Source organism: Thamnophis sirtalis, unplaced genomic scaffold (assembly GCF_051295495.1).
Source record: "Thamnophis sirtalis isolate CommonGarterSnake01/CBP01778 unplaced genomic scaffold, rThaSir2_p1.2 scaffold_18, whole genome shotgun sequence".
Taxonomy (NCBI): domain Eukaryota; kingdom Metazoa; phylum Chordata; class Lepidosauria; order Squamata; family Natricidae; genus Thamnophis; species Thamnophis sirtalis.
Genome location: NW_028261398.1, coordinates 1,445,598 through 1,469,050, shown reverse-complemented (window position 1 = coordinate 1,469,050; position 23,453 = coordinate 1,445,598). Strand labels below are relative to the sequence as shown.

At 49.1% G+C, this 23,453-nt stretch overlaps 1 protein-coding gene across 1 annotated transcript; it reads right to left on the bottom strand.

Annotated features, from left to right (window-relative positions):
- Positions 1-5,892: 5,892 nt before the first annotated feature.
- On the bottom strand, positions 5,893-9,784 carry LOC148042328 (uncharacterized). Its single transcript, XM_087702982.1, has one exon. It carries the CDS (start codon positions 9,626-9,628, stop codon positions 8,216-8,218), a length of 1,413 nt encoding a protein of 470 aa, XP_087559108.1. The 5' UTR covers positions 9,629-9,784; the 3' UTR covers positions 5,893-8,215.
- Positions 9,785-23,453: the final 13,669 nt, after the last annotated feature.

The following is a 23,453-nucleotide window of genomic DNA, read 5'->3' as shown; positions in this document are numbered from 1 at the left end:
CTGTGTGTGTGTGTGTGTGTGTGTGTGTGTGTTGGGTTTCAAAAATTTTTGGAACCTCTTCTGTAGGTATGGCCTGCTTTCTGGGGGAACCGCCTTCTGCCAATTACATCCCTACGATCAATAAGATCACATAGATTAGGCCTCCTCCGTATTCCATCGGCCAGCCAGTGTCGGCTGGCAACTACAAGGAGGAGGGCCTTCTCAGTAGTAGCCCCGACCCTTTGGAACGAGCTCCCCGTGGAGATTCGCACCCTCTCCACCGTCCAGGCCTTCCGCATAGCCCTTAAGAACTGGCTCGCCCGTCAGGCCTGGGGACAAGGATAGTTACCCCTCCCGAATGATGAATGTATGTTGTTTACTATTTTATTATATGTCTCTTTCTTTTTTTTTTCTTTTTTTTAAATATATTTTATTCAATTTTCACATTCCATTTGCAATCATTTATATACAGGGTATTCACTATAAGAAAAGAGAGAAAAAAAAGAAAAAGGGAATAAAACGAACAGATAAAAAGGAAACACAACTCATCATTCACAACCCCACCTAACCCTTCCATCCTCCATACACCCCATCTACCCCCTCCAACTTTCCTTTCTCCCTCTAACACTCCCCTCCTACTTCCCTTTCCCCTCAAACCTTCCTTCTCCCCTTACTCCCCAGACACCCTCCTTACATTCCCCTTACTCCTTACATTCCCCCTACTCCTTCCTTACTCCTCCCTCTTCCTTCCCTCTACCTCCCTCCTTGGTGTATGCCTTTATTCGAGTGTTGTTTGATCTGATAAAGGTAAAATGAACCAAGGAAAAAAAAAGAAATAAAAAAAAAAAAAAAAAAACCAAAAACAAAAAAAAACCACCGTATATAAATACATTCTTGTTCTTTTTAAGGCTATGTTAACACCCCCCCACCCCACCCCCCACAAATCCCCATCCCTAATCCTCCCGACTTCCCAGGGCCCACACCTGGCGCTACCTTCTGTCTAAAATATCTTGTGTACATATGGATTAAAAAATAAAAGTAATATATCAAAAGAAAAAAAAACAGAGAAAAAACAGAGAAAGAGAAAAAAAAAAGGGGAAAAAAGAAAAAAGAAAAGGAAAAAAAAAAAAAGGAAACCACTCTTTGTGTTGATCTCAGCCCCCCATCTTTATCTATGTTTAAATAGTATAAATCCTTCTATCTATATTTTATTCTCGTCTCTTACTTCTTTGCTATTTACCCCAACCTTCTGTAGGTTCTCCCGTTCCTCTTCCTTAACCTCATGATCCCTTCCGATAAAATTTAAGCAGCGTGGTTCATACCATATATTCAAATATAACTTTACAGACAAGTAATCAAACTTTCCCTTCTAGTAAAATTTACACAGCATGAATCATCTTTCTTTAAAGCAGCGTAAATCAAATATTACTTTACACAGAAATCAATTTCTATCTTAAGATAATTCCAACCAACTTCCTCTTCAAATAGGATTTAAATAACGTAATTCATTCCACATGCATTTTACCCTTTTCCCTTACTTGTCTGATATTTTTCCCTTCAAGTAAAAGTTAAATAGCATGGGTCATTCCACATATTCGAATAATACTTTCAGCAAAAGTCAGTTAACCTTCTATTTTAAAATAGTCCCTTCTAACAAGGTTTAAACAACATAAATCATTCAGCATTCTTTTTACACATTATCTTAAAATAATCCCAACCGACTTTCTGTTCTAATAAGCTTTAAACAACATAAGTTTTACCCTCATCCCTTGCTTGTCTGATGTTTACCACAAATAACGTAGTTCCTTCCACATGCATTTTACCCTCATCCCTTACTTGTCTGATATTTACCACTATCAAATTTATACTAGCATTTGTTTAAAATGTAATTCAGAGCAATTTATAAAATAATACTTTCAGCAAGAATCAGTTATCCTTCTATTTTAAAGTAGTCCCTTCTAACAAAATTTAAACACCCTAAATCATTCCGCATTCTTTTTACACTTATCTTAAGATGATCCCAACCGGCTTTCTGTTCTGATAAGCTTTAAACAACGTCAATTTTACCCTCATCCCTTGCTTATCTGATGTTTACCACTATCAAATTTATGCTAACGTTAATTTAAAATCTAGCTCAAAGTAGTTTCACCCAGCTTTCCCTTCTGATAAAAATTAGTCCGCTTTTTCTACCGGGGAGAGGTCTCAAGCCCCCATTCAGTCCTCAAGCATTTTGAAATGTCTAAATTCTCGATCTCCGTTTTTCTACTTCTCCGAGGGAGGAGGGGCTACCCCCTCCATCTTGCAACCACATGGCCAACCGCTCGGCTTCTCCTTCCGCTTGTCTCTCCACTCTTCCAAACGCGTCAGGAAGTCCCGCCTTCAGAATCCTACAATAGAAATCTTGAGCCTCCGAAACAGAGTTAAGACGAAATCTTTGATTCTCAAATGTAACTGTGATACCGGCAGGGGCCTCCCATCTGTATCGAATCTGTTGGCTCCTAAGCTCCTTAGTTAAAAAGGTGTAATCCCTTCTTGCTTTCAGCATCTGAGAAGGAATATCTTTAAAAACAATCAGGTCTTGGCCTTCAACTCGGAGCCTGTTATTATGAAATTTTTGCACGATCGCATTTCTAGATTCTTTTGTAGAGAAATGTATAATTATGTCCCTCGGGAGCTGTCGCTGTTCCGCTATCAATGAGTTCTGGCGATAGATTTTCCGAATCTGCCAATCAAAGTTAAGTCCCGGGCTTCCCAGCGCATGGCTGAAGGCTTCAGCAAAGGTTTGTTTCAAATTCTCTTGCTCCTTTTCACGGAATCCCCTGACCCTTATCGCAGATGCCTTCCTATTAAAATTTATCACCATAAGCTGTTTCTCATTGTCTCTAATTTTCTGTTGTAAAATTTCAATATTGGTAGTCAAATTTAAGTTAGCCTTCTCCAGACTTTCCAATTTGTTCTCTATTTCAGCAGAATAATCTGACAGGGCAGACACAGCTGCAAACGTATTCGCCTTCATTTGATTAACTTTAGATTTTAAATCATCATATAATTCCAATACAAATTCCCTGATTTCTGTCTTAAAAGCGTTAAGCATTTTAAGGAGATATTCCTGTGTTAAAAGTTCCCCAGCAGAAGGCACAGGAGACAAAGGCTGTGTTTCTTTAAATTCTTTTGTAGCAAGACGCTTCCTTGACTTGGGTGGCATAATAAATAAGCAAGTAAGCAGAGCTTCGCTCCCCTCTATTTCCAAAAAAGAAAAATTTATTTTGTTAAGGAGCAGTCTGCAGGGAGATAACACCGGCTAAGTACATCAATCATCCACGGAAAGAAATCGCCATTTTGAGGTCTATTTAGACAAAGAAGTCTCTAAGACGAATGGTGCTGGTATTTACGATAGTAATAAAAACATAAATCTCACAGGGGTGGGACCCGCCCGTATCAATTCTAGCTTGAAAAAACTTTGTCTTGTCCTGGGGGGGGGGCTAGCCTGTCTGGGGCTGCCAAAAAAAAAAAAGGCAGCTGAGAAGAAATGGCTGGAGATAAAGGCTCCACTTCGGCCGGATCTAATCTCTTTCCACAGCCATAAAAGAAAAAAGGCTGTGGCTTACGATTAGATCCTAACCTACGGGGCTATCCTCCCTGCCCCTTTCTTAGCCAAAAAGGGGTGCTATCTATGATCTTATTTAGATATACAGACCAGATCTCTGAGGAGCTCGGTGGAGCCCTCCTCGGCAACAGGCCACGCCCCCCTGGAACTATATGTCTCTTTCTTAACGTCTGTATTCCCCCTCCCCGATTTTATGTGAGCCGCCCTGAGTCCCCTCAGGGAAAAGGGCGGCCTACAAATATTAATAAAATCTCTAAAAAAAAAAACACTAAAAAAAAAAACCTCTTCTAACCGGTTCGGTAGATTTGACGAACCGGTTCTACCGAACTGGTGCGAACTGGTAGGAACCCACTTCTGCTTATTAGCCTTTAGGGCTCCGATAAACCGGGATATCTCTTCTGGTGTAACGGGGGGCCAGTAAGGAGTGTGGTCCAAACTAGCTTGGCTCTCCTTGGTTACATAGTCAGGATCTGTATAAAGCTCCCTAAAATACTCTTCCCAGGCATGAATCGGAACCTGATTAGTTGGGGGGTAGGGGGGGTTTCCCCAATCCCCTGGTGATGCACCAAAAAGGGATGTATTTTTTTGTCCCGACTGAAGTAATTAATCTATGTCAAGACTCCCTCCGAGTCGCATTTTTTTATTTTCTTTTAGAAGGGTCTTATATTGTGCTTTCAACTGCTTTAAGTAGTGAGTGTGATCCTCAAAAGGGGCATTTTTACTTTTCCTGTACTCCATATTATACTTTTTAGTTGCACGCAACCAAAACCATTTTTTATTCTTTGAGACCGGCCTTTGGGAGCGAGCTAGTGTTCTGTCAATGAGAACCGCATTCAAATTTAAAATTAAAGTTTCAAACCCCTCTAAGTAAGATCCTCCAAAGTTATTCCGTAGCAGAGATGTAGGTAGCTCTATGGTTTCTGGAACTAACATCCGTTTGGTAACTTCCTTAGCATTTTCCTCATTCCATTTAATTTTTACCTGGGTATTTTGACTCTCTAACCTGGGCAGGTAAGCTGTGCCTGCCCTCAGAGATCTCTAGTGCAATGTGAGAGTAAGGAGCATTGTATTATGATTGCTTTCCAGTCGTGAGTCTACCTCCATCTTCTGTAAGAACTTCCGATCATATGATATTATCCAGGAATCAACCGTGGATTTTCTTCCTCCTTCCCGAGAAGTATATTCTGCTGGAAAGACGCCCCATGGGGACCCATTAAGGATACAAAGATCCAAACATACAGTCATCTGTCCTACACACAAACGTGCCCGATTTGCTTTAGGGTCTTTAAATTGTCTGGAATGCAGGGATTCTCCTGTTACATTCTCATCATAGTGGATCTTACATTGATTAAATAATGTTTGATCATTTGGTCCCATTCTAGCGTTTAAGTCCCCCCCCCTATAATTATTGCTGCTTTGGGGGTATTTGTCTGAGCAGCCAAGAATAAAACCTTCTATGCTGTCCCAAATCTTATTGATCACACTATTCTTATTAAGTGGAGGAATATAGATATTAAACAGCAAAATATCCACCTGTTTAAATAGCAATAGCAGTTAGACTTATATACCGCTTCATAGGGCTTTCAGCCCTCTCTAAGCAGATTACAGAGTCAGCATATCGCCCCCAACTATCAGATAGATAAATAGATAGATAGATAGATAGATAGATAGATAGATAGATAGATAGATAGCAATAGCAGTTAGACTTCTATACCGCTAAGGAAGCTGCCCTATGATGCTGAGATGGAACAGCTACCCGAATTCCCATGTCTCTTTCCATACCCACTTCCCCGGCCTCTTATACACCCGGGCACAGGGCATGGGCCAGGTTTATCGGAGGCAAGGAGGGGAACGATGGGTGGCGGGTAGAGAGCAAAGTTATTCTACCAGATGCACCTCTAAGGATTCCTTTAAAACAAAATTCGTTATCTGCAGGACTACATCACCCAGGGCATCCGTTTCAGCCTGCAGACGGGATGCTTGTAAAGATGCGGGGACCAACAACCTCCTTGGATCAGCAGTGGAAGGACCCTTTCAAGGGCTTCAGACCACCCATACAGCCCTAAAAGTGGAAGGCCTGGCATCTTGGATTGATCACTTCCAGAGTGAAGAAATACCCACGATCTGCCTGTCCGGATCCCTGGACTGCGCAGCCTGTGACTTTCTCAGTAGCAGAACTGGGAGTGAAGTTATTGTTCTGGAACCAAAAGCCTCCGGAACCATAGTTGTGTGAGAGGAGAACTGCCATCTCCCGTAGGTGTTTTCTCAATTAGAACATTTCCCCAAAAGGTGTTTGTAGGTGCAACCCCCCCTCCCCCATGGACGAATGGAAAGAGAAGTGGCATTGACTGACAGGAGGGTTGCCTGATTTCACTGGTTAAGGACCTAATAATGACCCTGGCAGGCAAAGTCATTGTTCTCTTAATCACCTGTTGTGCATTACAATGCCTTCTGCTTTGCCTCCCCACCTGTAAGTAAACCAGGAGGTCTCCCAGTACAGGGATATTGCTGTTGGGTGAACCTTGGAAAATGAGATCATTTTCAGATTCAAAGGGGGGGGGATGATGGGCTGGGGGCTAAAGCAAGGTCATAGCACACACTTGAAAGTAAAGCAGGAAGACTGTAATTGGGGTGTGGGGCTCTGTCTGTCTCACAAGAACAAAGAATGCTTTTCAACAGGAAATATGCATGTGTAAAGCTTGCAGCAATTATGGGTAGCTAGAAAGATGATAAAAGTAAGGAGAATTAGACAACTTGCAGAGCTCAGCTAAAAGTTAGGAATAGAGATGGCCGGCAGCCAATGAAAGGCCTGTTAGAGAACTCCTGGGGCCTTCGTTAGCCAAGGCTTAGGAATGGCACAGCTAGAGACCAATAGAACAAATGGTGGAATTATTGCTAAAGTGTTTTTTAGAGGATATTTCTTATTATTTCACCTTGTCCCGCCTTCTCCTTTAGTGAAAATGTATAAAGCTTTCTTAATCCTTTGTTCTTGGCCTTTTGACCAGGAACGTTTTTCCTTGGAGTCCTCCAATAAAAAGCAATCAGAAAACCTGCCCCTCCTGTCTGGGCCCATCATTGGCTTCCACACCAGGCTCAGACCCCAATTGCGGAGAAGACAAGTCTGTTTTTAAACAGCAACTATGTGGATACACTTTCTTCCTGGATATCTGAATTTGGAATTCATGCCCCAAAGGAGACCGTCTCCAGTTAAAGAGGAGCTAAGGAGGAGAATCTCCTGCTAGTGAATTTCGTCATAGAAATCAATGTCTCATTGTTGGGGGGAAAAAGAAACAGGAAATCATTCAGCGCTGATATTCTCCAAGTTGGATTCTTTCTGGGTCTTCAGCTGCTGGAGCCCTCAACATTTGGAAGATGGGCAAAAGAGCGTCATGTCCTTGGGGATTCGGCATCATGAAGCCACGCAGGATTTTCATATCTTACTCTCCAAACTCAGGCACTAAGTTTGGTGTGGAGCCGAAAAGAACTTGATTGCCTGAATTGGGGAGAGTTTGAGAGAAGCAAAGGGGAGCCCAACTGCCAATGACTCTGGGTGGCTTACAAAAGAGGACAATAAAACGGGGAAGAAGATGGGCAAAACACTGTATGAAAATCCAAAGCTCCCAATGGCTCAACGAAGAGCCAACCCAGGGGTGGAGGGCTATGTCGCAGGGCACAGTGGCACAGGCAGCAGCCGCAACAGGAGTCCCCTCCACAGAGGGAGAGGGTGTAGGAGGAAAAACACACACACACACAGACATGGTTTCCAAGGGCTCAAAAAGGTTGAAAACTGCAACTAGGAAGGGGGCAGTATTGGAGGGGATTTCCCCCCACTGCTGCAGTTTTTGGAAAGGAGGAGCAGGTGGATGTGGAGAGGGAGGGGCTGCTAAGGCAGCTAAAGTGGGGAGGGGCTGGCTGACTACCGTGCTTAATGTCTCTGGGGTGTATAGGGCACTGCACACCAAGACAACTACACACAAGAACAGCTTTCCCCCACCTGCCATCACTCTGCTCAACAACAAATTCCCACACCTCCTACTAAGACTGCATTACTATCTTCTTCTTACTCTTCTCGGTAACTGTCTCTCCCCACTTATGACTATGTTGCTTGTATCTTGACAATTTAGATGGTTCTGTTTCTTTCTTAGTATGATTTGATTGCTTATTAGTAACTTACGACTACCACCGAGTGTTGTATGTTGATGGATGCCTTTTATTTTACTTCAGGTACACTGTGAGAGGTGATGCACCAAAGACAAATTCCTTGTGTGTCCAATCACACTTGGCCAATAAAGAATTCCCTTCTGCTCTGTCCTATTAACGGAGGACATTTCTTGGGTGAGAAGTGAACGCAAAGAAAATCCAGTTGCCTCCTGAAAAAGCACCTTCGGGATGAGATCTGCTGCTTGAGCAGAGGGTTGGGCTAGAAGACCTCTAAGGTCCCTTGCAGCTGGCGTATTCTTATTGTGTCAGCTGAGAAGGGAACTTCCTCCATCGGTCTAAGCCTCACTGGGCTCCAGCATAAGATTTCCTCAGGCAAAACGAGGAGAGCATTAAAAGGGCGGAAAACTCCGTGGCTCCTTCAGCTTTCGCTCACCTGGCTGCACCCCCAGACCTCCCAACCCACCTTGCCTACAGGAGGCCCCCAGGGGGAGGGAACGGCTGCAGTCCCAGGAGGGACCCTCGGCCTCCCCCTTCCTGAATGCGGGGACCGGGCAGAGGTTTTTCTCCTGAATGGATCCTTTGATGTTTATAAAGGCTCCTCCTCCGACTGAAGCTCTTTCCACACTCCAGACATTTATGAGGTTTTTCTCCTGTGTGGATCTTTTGATGTCTATAAAGGTCGCCCCTCAGGCTGAAGCTCTTTCCACACTCCAGGCATTTATGAGGTTTTTCTCCTGAATGGATCCTTTGATGTGCATAAAGGTGGCTCCTTTGAGTGAAGCTCTTTCCACACTCCAGACATTTATGAGGTTTTTCTCCTGTGTGGATCTTTTGATGTCTATAAAGGTCGCCCCTCAGGCTGAAGCTCTTTCCACACTCCAGGCATTTATGAGGTTTTTCTCCTGTGTGGATCCTCTGATGTGCATAAAGACTGCTCCTCTGACTGAAGCTCTTTCCACACTCCAGGCATTTATGAGGTTTTTCTCCTGCGTGGATCTTTTGATGTTTATAAAGGTTGCCCCTCAGGCTGAAGCTCTTTCCACACTCCAGGCATTTATGAGGTTTTTCTCCTGTGTGGATCCTCTGATGTGTATAAAGGCTGCTCCTCTGACTGAAGCTCTTTCCACACTCCAGGCATTTATGAGGTTTTTCTCCTGCGTGGATCTTTTGATGTTTATAAAGGTTGCCCCTCAGGCTGAAGCTCTTTCCACACTCCAGGCATTTATGAGGTTTTTCTCCTGTGTGGATCTTTTGATGTGTATAAAGGTCGCCCCTCAGGCTGAAGCTCTTTCCACACTCCAGGCATTTATGAGGTTTTTCTCTTGCGTGGATCTTTTGATGTTTATAAAGGTGGCTACTCTGACTGAAGCTCTTTCCACACTCCAGGCATTTATGAGGTTTTTCTCCTGTGTGGATCCTTTGATGTGCATAAAGGTTGCCCCTCTGACTGAAGCTCTTTCCACACTCCAGACATTTATGAGGTTTTTCTCCTGTGTGGATCTTTTGATGTCTATAAAGGTCGCCCCTCAGGCTGAAGCTCTTTCCACACTCCAGGCATTTATGAGGTTTTTCTCCTGTGTGGATCCTCTGATGTGTATAAAGGCTGCTCCTCTGACTGAAGCTCTTTCCACACTCCAGACATTTATGAGGTTTTTCTCCTGAATGGACCTTTAGATGCTTTCTAAGATACTTATTTCTCTTGAAGAATTTTTCACATTCCGGGCACTGATATCTCTCTTCTTCCTCCTGGATCCTTTGGGGATTCCGGGGTATTCCGAAGGACCCTCCGCCCTCCAGGCCCGTCTCGGCCTCTCCCCCCGTTTCCTCCTCCCCGCATCGCCCTCCAGGCAGCCGCCTTTCCCGGGCTCCCCCTGGGCTCATCCCTCCTGCAGCTCCGGAGCCCCCCGGCCTTTCCCCGCCGTCTCACAAGGCTGCTCCGCGGGGCCTGCTCTCCTCCTCCTCTCGGGCGGCGCTTCCTTCCTTCCCTCCCCCGCCGGGCTCCTCCGTCCTCCTGCAGGGGAGAAAGAGAGGCGGGTCACGGCGGCGTCCCACTCACCGCAGGAAAGGCCCAGGCCGAGGCCTCCCCTCCCGAGGACCCGAAGGAGACCCTCCCAGGCTGCCACTCCGTCCCAGCAGCCTCTACTTACTTCCGGTGTCTCCGCCTCCGAAGGGAACCGCTCCTTCCGCCAGCTCTCTTGTTCCGAAAGTGAAGGCGCTCCGTTTCCCCGCCCCTCCTTCCTGCGAAGCCCCGCCTCCTCCTCTCCAGGCACCGCCTCCTTGTCGTTCCCCTGAAGGAGAGAAAGGGACCCGCCAGAACAGTTCGGTTCTCGGCCTTCCTGATGCCGTTCGACACGGTTCCTTCTGCGGCGGTGACCCCCAAGCGCCACATTGGGCTCCTTCCTTCCCTTCGCCGCCACGTTCCTTCCTTTTATTTCATTTTCCGCGCCTGGTTCTCCGCCTCAGCAACGGTCCCTCTCGGCCTCCGTAGTTCCGCCCACCGAGCGCCGTCGCTGGGAGGGAGGTGCTTTCCCAGCGTCCTCTGCGCTTGCGCGTCCGTCCCCACTCCGGCCCCTCCTTCCGCCCCGCCCCCCGCCCACAGCCAGCCCCACGGAGAGGCGGAGGGAGGGCGGGGCTTCGGTGGTAGGAGCCGCGGTGGCCCCTCCCCTCCCGCCGCCCCTTCCCTTCGGGCGGCTCCTTCGGGCGCGGGAGGCTCCTGGCGGGGCCGGCGGAGCTTCGCCCGGGGAGCTGAAGGGGAGGCTCCGAAGGGAAGGCCCGCGTCCTCCCTTCCCCGGCTTCTCCTGCCAGGGAGACGCAGCACGCAGGCTCCGAAGACTTCCAGGCTCCCCCCCCTGGGGTCTCGGGAAAAGGCCCCGCCACCCCCAGGAGGAGAACCGCCGGGCCAGGAGCCTAGCAGCCGAAGGGATCCCGGGAAGGGACGGAGCTCAGCCCGAGGGGATCCCGGGAGGCCGTTGGGAGACGAGGGAGCCCAGGAGGGATGGGGGGATCCACTGGAAAGCCAGGGATCCCAAGGGGGGGGGGAAGAAGCGGATCCCAGGAGGGGATCCCCCCACCCTTTCCTGCAGGGGGGGGGAAAGGACCCCTCCTCCTCCTCCTCCTCCCTTTGGGGCTGAGCAGGGGGGAGACCAGCCGCGGGGGGAGCTCTGGGCCCCCTGGAGAAGGAGCTGGAGAGGCTCCTGCAGTTGCTCTGCTTCGGTGGCTCCTCTGGACTGGATCCCCTTTCCCAGCGTCCTGGAAACGGAAGCCTGGCATTTTGCTCCGACTTGCAAGGCTGGTGTGGGCAACGGGCATGTTTTCCTCCTGGCTTTTAGGAGCGGAGAGATGAGTCATAGGATAATGGGGAGGGGAGCTCCATTTCTCCTCGTCGTTTCTGCTGCCTTTCCAGTTTTGGTCACCACAATACCTAAAAGAGGCTGAAACCTTATAGAAAGTGTGCAGAGAAGGGCAGCCGAGAGGATTAAGGGGCTGGAGGCTAAAACATATGAGGAGCGGTTGCATGGCTACTTTGATGGAGAAAAGGACTAGGGGTGACATGAGAGCTGCCTTCCAGTATTTGAGGGGCTGCCCCAGAGAGGAGGAAGGGGGTCAAGCTATTCTCCAAAGCCTCCGAAGGCCAGACAAGGAACAACGGGTGGAAAGTTAATTAAGGACGAATTTCCTGACAGAACAATTAGCCAATTAGCCTTGGGATCTGGAATGCAAAGGTAGACTGCTTTAGAGGAGGAAGGCTCTGTTTTGATGCCCTAATGTTGCTCGTTTAGAGGCGCCAGTTTTGGAAAGGGGTCTATGAAACCGTTTTTCCCATGTTGCCTTTAAAACCTGCAGCTGCACCTTCTGAGAACTTTCCATCAGGCGTTTTGGGCCTTTCAGCATTCCTGTTTCTGTACAGCTGGCAGCCTTGGCAGCTCCTCCCCCCTCTCCTCCTCCCCCCCCCCTTTCAGTGGGCCCGCTTCAGCTTCTACCCCATTGGCGGATTTATTTTTCTTTTTTCCTCCTCCCCTTTTTCTTCTCCTTCTCCTTCTCCTTCTCCTTCCTTCTTCCTCCTCCTCCTCCTCCTCCCCCTCCTCCTCCCCCTCCCCTTCAGTGGGCTTCTACCCCATTGGCGGATTTCTTTTTCTTTTTTCCTCCTTCTCTTCTTCTTCTTCTTCTTCTTCTTCTTCTTCTTCTTCTTCTTCTTCTTCTTCTTCTTCTTCTTCTTCTTCTTCTTCTTCTTCTCCTCCTCCTCCTTCCTTCTTCCTTCCTCCTCCTCCTCCCCCTCCCCTTCAGGGGGCTTCTACCCCATTGGCGGATTTCTTTTTCTTTTTTCCTCCTTCTCCTCTTCTTCTTCTTCTTCTTCTTCGTCTTCTTCTCCTCCTTCCTTCTTCCTTCCTCCTCCTCCTCCCCCTCCCCTTCAGGGGGCTTCTACCCCATTGGCGGATTTCTTTTTCTTTTTTCCTCTCCTCCTCCTCCTCCTCCTCAGTGGGCCCACTTCAGCTTCTACCCCATTGGCGGATTTATTTTTCTTTTTCCTCCCCTTCTTCTTCTTCTTCTCCTCCTCCTCCTCCTCCTCCTCCTCCTCCTCGAAAGACCAGCTGTTTCTCCTGGGTTTTGCCAGTGAGCTGAAGCCCAGTGAGGAAAGTTGGTGTGTGTTGTGAGTGATCTGTGCACACAACAATTCTGGGCTTCTGTCTTGGAGCCAAACAGGCTTCAGCTGCGAAGGGAGTCAGTTGCAAAGCTTCCCCCAAGTGGCCGGCAGCAGCTGCTCCTTCCTCCCTGAGGAATGCCTGGCCCAGGGATGCCTGGTTCTTTCCCAACACCGGGGACTCAGGTCCTTCCAGGAAGGACACCTGCAGGTTCTCCCGCCTGCCTGCACCGCAGACCAGGGTTGCAGGCAAGGCAGAGTGTGCGTGGATCTTTTTGTGGGCAGAGACCTTCCTAAGGCCACCCCAAGCCTTGAAATGTGGGGAGAGGATCGAATGCTTTAGGACAGTGTTTCTCAACCTTGGCCACTTGAAGATGTCTGGACTCCAACTCCCAGAATTCCCCAGGTATAAACAATTCAGTGTCTAGGACAGTGTTTCTCAACCTTGGCAACTTGAAGATGTCTGGACTCCAACTCCCAGAATTCCCCAGCCAGCATTCGCGTATAAACAATTCAGTGTCTAGGACAGTGTTTCTCAATCTTGGCAACTTGAAGATGTCTGGACTTCAACTCCCAGAATTCCCCAGCCAGCAAATGTCCAGATATCTTCAAGTTGCCAAGGTTGAGAAACACTGGTTTAGGAGGAAGAGGCCTCAGTGGAAGGTGGAATTGGGGAAAGGAACATGACTTTCGTGGTTGATGAATTAGCCACAGTACCAGCTTCCCTTCCTACCTGGTTGTGACTTGCTAAAGCCGTGTTGTGAAAGGACCTGTTTGGTCCATCTGCCCCGTACTCTCAATCCCAGAGAGAAAAGGAGTGAAAAGGCCCATTTGGGGAACGAGAGAGCCGAGGTGGCGGAGTGGTTAAATGCAGCACTGCAGTTCAGCAGTTTGGCTGTTCAAATCCCACCAGGCTCAAGGTTGACTCAGCCTTCCATCCTTCCCAGGTGGGTAAAATGAGGACCCAGATTGTTGTTGGGGGCGATATGCTGACTCTAAACCGCTTAGAGAGGGCTGAAAGCCCTATGAAGCGGTATATAAGCCTAACTATTGCTATTGCTATTGCTTGCTCCCCGAGATGATAGGGAAATTATTTTTTTTAAATTAACTTTATATGCTGCCCATCTCCCTCTCAAGCATCTCTGGGTGGCTTCCAATGTCATAAATACAATGTGATTCTGAAAACCCCAAAACTGCTTCTCACTTATTTTGGCCATGTCATGCGGGGGGGAATTCACTGGACAAAGAAATGATTATGATGGTTAGCGGTGAAAGGAAACCCGGCTGCCAAGGAACACAGGGGGCTGGACACCCTCTCGGCCAGAGCAGAGAAGGAGCAGAAGGAGCCGCAGTGCCAGATCAGAAGAGGGGGGGGGAGTCCTGGCCCAGAGAATCGCCCAGAGACGGCATTGTCATCTTCAAAACAATGTTAAAAAACCTTAGAACACTCGACATCAAAAATTACAACGAAGTATTTTAGCCAAAAGGAGCCCTCTGCTCCATCTCCTCCCAGCCCTCTGAAGTGGCCATGCCCCAGTGGGCTGGAGGGGCAAAAGGCTTGGCCCACTGGTTGTGGCTTCTGAGCACTGAGGTTTGAACCCCACTCCCCAGGTCTGTGCAGGGCTGGGTCTGCCACTGCAACCCCCACCTGCCTTCCAGCAAGACCCCCCCCCCCTTAGCTTTCTGCCTTCTCTCAGCTGCTTCGGCCCTGCAGCCCTTCCCATCAGCTGGAGCAGCCAGTGCCTCTCTCTCCCTGCTCATGCCACCACCCTTTCGCGCCCAAGAGAAGTTGTGGGGCTTTGTTCGTTTTCCCGGACTCTCTTGGGGGGTGGGTGCAGGCAGATCCCCTGGGTGGATGCCAGGCCTTTCCTCAGCCCAGAGGAATGCCAGCTGTCAGCTGCCTGCCAGGCGCCTTTCCCAGGTGAGCAGCGTCAGGATCTCCTCCTAGTGGTGGGGGGCATCTGCAACCACCCACAGGTGTGGAGGTTTTTCTTCCTAGGAGCCACCAGTGGGGGAAAAAAGAGTGGGGGGGGGCTGCATCACATGCTACTTTCCATGTAAATATGTTTTATTTTCATTTCATTTCGTACAGTCACATATATACTGTGCATAACCGGGGGCATATAACATTGAACAATAAACACAGCCCTCCCTCTTGTCAACAATACCCCCCAAAATACAAACCCAATATGCCACTTCGACCCACCATACACCCTTTCCTTCGCCCCCCTCCAACTTTCGTTCTTCCCTCCAACATTCCCCTCTACCCTACTTCCCCTCCCCCTCTACCACTCCTCTCTCCCAGTACACTCCCTCCCTTCCTTCTCACCCTCCCTCCGATCCTCTCTCCCACCCTCTCTACCCTTCTTTCTTCTTTCCTTCTGCTTCTCCCTTTGGTGTATTTCTACTATCTATCAATATATTCAGCTTGTCATATTTTTAAAAATATGACAAGCTGCATCACATGCTCCTGGGCGTGGCAGACTGGGCGGGCGTGGCCAGCTTGACGCCACTCCCCAAACTTGCTGGCATGTTTCCTCTTCGCCGTAGGTAGAGCAGGCCAGCTCCATGTGGACTAGCCCCTTGCATTTTCCCACATGGCCCCTGGGGTCTTGTGTTTGATACCCCTGTTCCTTTCCAACCCAGGAGACCTTATGCCATTCCGAGAAATCTCTGCCCGAGCTTTCCTTGGCAAATCTCCCACAACGGAGGACCCGTAAGCCTTGGAGGGAAGCTGTCCCACTGACCACTTCTCCTGCGGTTGTCTTCTTCTGTGCCGCCCCCAGGGCAGACCAAGCTGAGGAAAGGGCAATAAACGATTTCCTTTAAAAAAATTCCCCTTTGGAAGTTTGAGTGTTTTTGCCTAAATATGGCCTGAAAGGGGACCTAATTCTCACGGAGGTCTTCCAACTAGACAAGGAGAACCGAAATGGGTGAGACGTGACCCGTCAAAAGCGCGGACGACAAAAGCGCGATCGACAAAATCGCGCCTTTGACGTCATCACTGCGCGACGAAAAACATCGAAAAATTCAAATAAAAATTAATAAAAATTAAATTAAAGCAAGCCGATTCACATAAAGGTAAGGGTTAGGGTTAGGGTTAGGGTTAGGGTAAGGGTAAGGGTTCGGTTTAGCTTTAGAGCGTTAGCGTTAGCGTTAGGGTTAGGATAAGGGTTAGCGTTACGTTTTTCGTTACTTTAACGGTTAGGTTTAGGGTTAGGTTTAGGGTTAGGTTAAGAGTTAGGGTTAGGGTTAGGTTTAGGGTTAGGTTTGGGGGGGTTAGGGGAAGGTTTTAGCTTTATTTTTACATTTTTTCGATCTTTTTCGTCGCGCTGTGATGACGTCACAGCGCGCTTTTGTCGAGCGCGATTTTGTCCTACGCGCTTTTGTGGTGGAACCGGGTGAGAAGCCCTCTCCTCCTTCCCTTCTTCACCGGAGGGGATGCCCAGAGCCTGGGCTTTGAGCGCATCGGGAGACTCTGATGGGGAGGGAAAGGACCTTTTCGTTTCTGTTCCTCCTTCATGCAATATTGAATATCTTGTTTCCTGCATCTGGTCAGGTGGAAACTTAGTCACATAAAGATCCATTTATGCATAGAGAGTTTAGCTGCTGCTCCTGCTCCTGCTGGGAATGTGTGGGGCCTGTATTGGCAGTCCTCTACTTATGACCATCTGTTTAGCAATTGTTCAGAGTTATGGCAGTCTTGAAAAAAGGTAATTGCAGCCAGTTCTGGCACTCACAACTTTGCAGCAACCGGCGGTCCTGGGATTGTGATCCAGGCACTTGGCAATTGGCTGGCCCTTATGACGGTTGCCGTATCCTGCAGTCCTCTGATCGCCACTTGTGACCCTCCCGGGCAGCTTCTGACAATCCCTGGGGAGGTTGGTAGGAAAGGTCATAAGTCACAGTCAAGTGGTGTCTTAATGGCTCTGGGTAATTTGCTCAGCGCCCTTTGCAAAAAAGGTCATACAACTGTGTGTAATCACGCACTGTCCCCCTTAACAACTGCACTGCTTAACAATGCATTTCCAGCCCCTGTTGTGGTAACATAGGATGAATGGTTGCAATTAACCGGTGGAACAGCTTCCCACCAGAAATTGTGGCTGCTCCCCCATCACTGGAGAGACTAGACAAGCCACTTGGTATAGGTTCCCCTGCTTGAGGAGGGGGCTGGACTAGAAGACCTCCAGAGTCCCTTCCAGCTCATTCTAGGGGTGAAAGGCTACCAGTTCAGTTCACTGGAACTGGTAGCAACAAATGCTTCCGGTTCCCCCAACCAGTAGTAAAAAAATGCTTTTAAAAAGTTAAAAAACAAAAAGGCTCCCATGATTGTCACAGCTGATGAACCTTTTTAAAAAGTATTTTTACTACCTTTTCTCCCAACTGGTAGCAAAAAAACTGCTTTAAAAAGTAAAAAAAAAAAGGGTTCTGACTGTCAGCTGTTTGACAATTAGCTGTGCTGGGGAATGTCACTCTTCCCCCCTCCCTTTTTTTTGCTTTTTAAAAGCATTTTTACTGCTTATTAGTCCCAACTGTGACTCTGTGAGGTTCCTGCTTGTTGCAGGGGGCATTTTGTGCGAGGTCCAGCTGCTTCTGTGAGAGTCAATTGCGTAGGAGTCAGTTGTGTAGCTTTTGTGTTAATTTTGCGTACATTGTGATAGTTGGTTTTTTTGAGCTCTTGTGTCTGTGTGAGGTTCCTGCTTGTTGCAGGGGGCATTTTGTGTGAAGTCCAGCTGCTTTTGCATTGTGTGAGAGAGTCACGTGTGTGGCTTTTGTGTTGTTTGCGTGTGAAGTGTGAAAGTTGGTTTTTGAGCTCGCCCGTCCTATGACCAAGCCACACCCAGAGACCTGGTAGGGAAAACGTTTAGATTCCACCACTGGCTCATTCTACAGTCCAACCAAGAGAAGGACGAAGGATGACATGGTAGCAGTCCTCCCATAACTGAGGGGCTGCCGTTGAGAAGAAGGGATGGAGGAGCACCTGAGGGCAGGGCAGGAAGTAACGGCTGGAAGGAAGAGAGGAAAGCAAAGGAGAAATTTCCTGACAGTCAGCACAATCAACCAGAGGAGCAGCTTCCCTCCAGAGGTTTCGGGGTATCCATCACTGGAGCTTTTTATGAACAGACTGGACAGCCATTTGACCGGAATGGTCAAGGGTTCCTGCCTTAAGGGAGGGGTTGGGCTAGACTAGAGCAGTGGTCCCCAACCTTTTTATCGCCGCGGACCAGTCAGCCTTTGATAATTTTACCGTGGCCCGCTGAGCGCGCGCAGGGGTGGGGGGGTGTTGTTCGCGACGACACATTGATTGTTTATATATCAGATTGTTTTGATTAAACAACTTTTATTTTATTGTATTAAACATGCCATACTAGGGCCTAGTATCAATGTTTGATACTGATCTGGCTGGGTAACTTTAGCCCATTCACTCTATCTAAGCCCCCCCACCTCACAAGGTTGTCGTGGGGGAAATAGGGGGTGGCAGTATTAGGTATCTTCACTACCATATATAAAAGGAGATACTATCTTAAATAACAAAGTGGGCCCCCACCTCCAAAATATACTAAAAGAAAAAAGATTCCATGTGCTCAACTAATTTTTTTTTAAATCATCACTATATTATGGACTACAGACATATATATATATATATATATATATATATATATATATATATATATATATATATATATATATATATATATATATATATATATATATATATATATATATATATATATATATATATATATATATATATATATATATATATATATATATATATATATATATATATATATATATATATATATATATATATACTTAAAGTCACAACCCCTGGTATGCCCAAGTGTTGTGACTTTAAGGTTGTGACTTTAAGTATATACCTCCCACCCTGGCTGGCTGATAAAAGGAGTCGTTCTCTGTAGCTCAAATGGTTAACTCCCTGCCTGGGGAGGCAATAGAGCACAGGTTCGAATCCCAATAAGGATATGGCTAGCTGATGAGAGCTAAATAGCTTGAAATAGATCTATACTAGTCTTCCTTTATTTATTTATCAGCACAAATAATAACATATATATATATATATATATGTTATATTTATGCTGATAAATAAATAAAGGGAGACTAGTATAGATCTATTTCAAGCTATTTAGCTCTCATCAGCTAGCCATACCCAAGTTTTTGGGAATCGAACCTGTGCTCTATTGCCTCCCAGACTCTTGTGACGAGCCTAATGACAGAGAGTGGAAGTGTGACCTTCCTCCCACACTTGGGCATACCAGGGGTTGTGACTTTAAGTATATATATGTATGTATGTATGTATGTATGTATGTATGTATGTATGTATGCATGCATGCATACATGCATATATGCATACATGCATACCGTACGTATGTACGTACGTATATATATAATGTCCAAATAACAGGAAAAGCGCTTCAAGGACCAAAGTATATTCCTTTTTTGCAGCCTTAAGAGAACTCTCGTTTTTTTGCCCGTTGGCGAAATTTTGGAAGAGAGGCAAGAGACTTCAGGCACCGAGCCCCCACCCCTGGCTGCGGCAACTGGAGTGGGCGGGAGGCAGGGAAGGGGTGGGCAAGACCGCCGCTTTTCCACCGTGCGCTGCAATAGCGGCAGCGGCGGCCTGAATCTGGCGACTGCCCCTCACCACCTCAGGCGGCGCTCATACCCTCCCCTTTCCTGCGCTACCGTTAGACTCCTCTCAGCCCCCCACCCACGCCCGCGGAGGGCGCACGCACGCCAAAATCGCGCACCCCCCATCTCCCCTCAAAAGACCCCCCCCCCGCCCTCGGCTGCCCGACGTTCTCTCTCTCTCTCTCTCTACCTCTCCCGCTGTTCCTTCTCACAAGCCAAGGCCGGGCGGGGAAGCGCCGTCTCCGTCCCGGGCGCGCCGCCCCTCCCTGGGCAACTCGGAGACGACTGAGCCGCTTTTTCTCCGGCTGCGCGGCCCGGTGCCAGGTACTCCACGGCCCGGCACCGGTCCGCAGACCGGGGGTTGGGGACCACTGGGCTAGAGGACCTCTGAGGTCCCTTCCAAAAGGGTTAATACTGTTATCCTGTAAATTGGGGACGACCTGTAACCTGAAAGGGGAACCAAACCAATCGTGGCAAAATTGCCTTTGAGGAAGACGATCAAGGTGGAAGCGGAAAAGGCAACAGGAGGAGGAGGGGGCCGCCTCAGATTGGCAGCAGCTGGTGGCCCAACAAGGTTAATGGAGACCAGATGTTACTATTAATATTCAATAAATGCATAATTGTTCCTCTTCCATTTCACAGGCTTTAGAAAAGCATCGCCCCTTTGTGTTAAAAGCAACACTGGACTTGGCTCACCGAGGCCCAGATTCCACATACTTGTTTATGGGCTAGAACAGTGTTTGTGTGTGTGTGTGTGTGTGTGTGTGTGTGTAAGTGTAAAGACCAGCTTGCATTTTGCAACTCTGAACTTCGAGGGGGGCCGTTGGGTTGTGCAGGCACCCCGTGTGCCACATCGATGATTTCTTCCAGCAACCCTCTTGGAGAGAGTCCCTGTTTCTGTGGGAGGATCCGGGTGGGGCCCTCAGCGCCCACAAAACTCTGCTCTGTTGGCATTCAGGGGAAAACTCTCCCTGGAAACGGAAGCCTGGCATTTTGCTCCGACTTGCAAGGCTGGTAGGGGGGGGCAACGGGCATGTTTTCCCCACGTTTCCTCCTGGCTTTTAGGAGCGGAGCAGATGAGTCATAGGATAATGGGGAGGGGAGCTCCCTTTCTCCTCCAGAGGACTCGTCGTTTCTGCTCCCTTTCTGCCGATCCCAATTCTGCAGCCCTCTGGGAGCTCCTTTCTTTCGTAATCTTGGTGTGGGGAGAAGGGGGCTGATGGTCTGCGATCGGCCCCGCCTTGCTGGTTCTGGGCCAGCTTTGCAAACTCAGCTGCAGAGGAAGTTCCCAAACCCAAAATAGAAAGTCCTTTTTTCCCACCTTCTTTGAAAAGCCTCGTGACATAAAAATGAATGACTCTGAGATTCCACTTCCTTGGGTGGCCGGGCGGGGGGTGGGGTGGGGAATCCCGATTGTGGCCGAGGGGTTGCTGTGATGTTGTTTTTGAGAAACAGCCCGAAGGTCTCCTTGGCAACCTCTTTGTTGGCATCTCGAAGGTCCCCATCTCCCGTTTCCGGCAAAGAAGCTCTGTGTGTGTGGAGGAATGGTCATGAGGACTAGAAGTGCCACTTTGCTTTTGCGACCCAGAGCCCAAGATTCTCAGAGTGGGCAGAATGACTGCATATTGAAAAATAGATACGCTAAAAGTCTCGTCTTATTCTGCTGCGTTAAAAAGAGCCTGAAGTCAATGCTTTTCTTCCTTCTCCCCCTTTTCTCCCCCCGGTTTCTCCTCCTCCTCTGCTCTCTCACTATTTTCATTTGTATTTGCATTTTACGGAAGGGTGAAAAGGAGAAATGGATCCCTCCAAAGATGCCCGGTGTCCTTTTTGCCCTTCGCTGCCCGTGCCAGCATCTTTTCCTGGCAATCGCTGCTTGTGAGAAGTGGGAGAAAACTCAGCGCACAAGGAATGGGTGTGCGTGTGCGTGTGTGTTTGCGTGTTGCTTTCAGATTCGTCCTTCTAGCAATTTGTTGTTAGTGTAATTTGTAACGCTGAGTTTCATATTCAGCTGCATCTTACAGGGCCAGTACAAAATCAGAAACACCCGGGCACTCAGACCCCTTTCGACGACTTGGCATGTGCCCGCCTACTTAAGCCGCACCCTTAACATTTCCTCCTCTTGGATGGAAGAGTCTGGCACCCCATCCCTCCTCCCCTGGGAGCTGCGGCTCAGCTGCTTTTGGCCACCGATCCGTCTCCAGATCCACAAATCCCTGCATTGAATTGTCCCACCAGCTCCCCCTCCCTCCCCAAGTGACCGGCTGCCACCCCTATTCCTTCCTGGGCAGTCTGTGTTGCCGAAAATTCCCTCGGCCCATCATCCCTCTGGCTGCCAAACAAATTATGGTATAGACCAGTGGTTCCCAAACTTGGCAACTTTAAGACTTGTGGACTTCAACTCCCAGAATTCTCCAGCCAGCAGAGCTGGGAGTTGAAGTCCACAAGTCTTAAAGTTGCCAAGTTTGGGAACCAGTGGTTGAAGTGAATCTGGCTTCCCACTGACTTTGCTTGTGAGAAGGTCGCTAAAAAAGGGGGGATCACGTGACCCACCGGGCACTGCGACCGTCACAAATGTGAGTCAGCTGCCAAGCATCTAAACTTCCATCACGCCACCCGGGGGGCTGCGGCAGGGGTCATAGGTGGGGAGAACTAGGCCCCCCTTTTTTCAGTGCTGTTGCAACTCGGAAGATCCCCCAAATGTCTGGCTTCTTCCTTCCCTCCGCTCAGCCTTGAAGCGGCTGCTGTGGTGGCTTCTCCTGCGCCTTCCCTGCTCCGAGGAGGAAAGGGAGGCAGCCGAGGAGTGGAAACTTGGACCGGAGCGCAGATCAACATGCCGCTTTTTCTTCCCCTTGTCTGCATTCCTTCCCTCTCCTTCCTAAATCGAAGCCAAGTGAACGTTTCTTAAACAACGAGGCCCCGTTTCCCCTGCTTTGGCTCCTCTGCCGGCACCCGGCCTTTGGGCTCGGACACGGAGAGCGTGGGAGGGGCTACTTAGGAGCCCCTCCCTCTTCCCTGCTGGCTTCACTGGGTGCCACCCACGGAGCCCCCCTCCCAGCCATTGCTCCCAACGCCTGGCAACCGGATGGCCTCCGCCCAGCGGAGAAAGCAGCCTTTGGTGCTGCCACAGTGTGGATGTTGCCCTCCGTAAAATGTGGCCAGTGTCCTTTTTGCAAGCAGAGCCACGCAACCAACTCCCCTCCGGCTTCACGGTTTCTCTGTGGGTGACCCTGCCACGCGCCCGGCCCCCTCCTCCTCCTCCTCCTCCGGGATCCGGGCCTGAGCTTAGCATTCTGGAGCAGGGACTCTCCAACCGTGGCGCCTTTCACACTTGCGGACTTCAACTCCCAGAGTTCCTCCACCAGCAAAGCAGTTCTGGGAGTTGAAGTCCACAAGTCCGAAAGGCGCCAGGGTTGGAAACGCCTGTTCTGGAGGGCTTCGTGTATCGCTACGTTTCTATCCGGCTTGACTTTTCACATCTCCAGGCAGTGGATGCGATGCGACGCTGAGTACGTTTCGTGCCACTATAAATACACAGAGGGTCCGCCTGGGTCTCCACCGTGTGGCTGAAAAGTGCCAGACAGGATAAGACTCCGGTGTTCCTTGGCAAAGCGTAAGATGTGCCGACTTTAGCTTCAGTGAAACGTCTGCAAGGAAACCAGAAGCTCCGAGCGGGACCCCTCCCCACTCGAACCCTGAGCTGCAAATACGGCACGAATTCCCAGTTGATTATCCTCACCAGCTGCGGCGGTGGGATATCGGGGTAGGAAGCATCGCTCTGCCACTCAACCTTCCTGCTGCCGCGGGTGCCCTTTGCCTCTTTCTTCAGGGGGGCATTTGTCTTCTGCCCCCCCCCCAGCCTGAAATCCTGAAAGGCCCCCAGCGCTCAGCACCCAGTTTGGAAGGAAGCAGGGGAGAATAGAAGGGCCTCTCCTCAGTCAGCCCAGCGTTTCGTGATGGGGAACCTCTCTCGTTTCCCTTCAGCATCTTCCTTAGCGCTGCACAGGCCTTGGATCCTCTTCTCTGAGCAAAACTGGGTGGGGGGGGAGGAAGGACCTGAGCAAAGGCCCCGGGGGCCCAGTCGGCAGCTTCTCTCCCTTCCTGGCGAGGGAGCCCATCCCACGGGGGAAAGGCAGAACCAGGAGGGGAATTCAGGCCTGGGTCACAGAACCGGCAGCGACCCAGGCATGATGCGCCTCTGAACTGCTTCCCTCACCACTGCTGGGCCCCCGCCGTTTTGGATTTTACTGACTGCACATGTGCGGTTCCCTGTAAATTGTTCTGCGCGTGCATGAAGGGTTTACATTGAACAGTGCACGGGCATGCAGCACACCTCTGGCACGTACACACACACACACACGTTCCATGCGGGTTGCAAACCGGTAGTAAAACCAGCAGCAAACACACACACACACA

Bases quoted from the DNA above. Each gene is read 5' to 3' on its own strand.
- LOC148042328 (XM_087702982.1), bottom strand. From the start codon at position 9,628: ATGAGCCCAGGGGGAGCCCGGGAAAGGCGGCTGCCTGGAGGGCGATGC.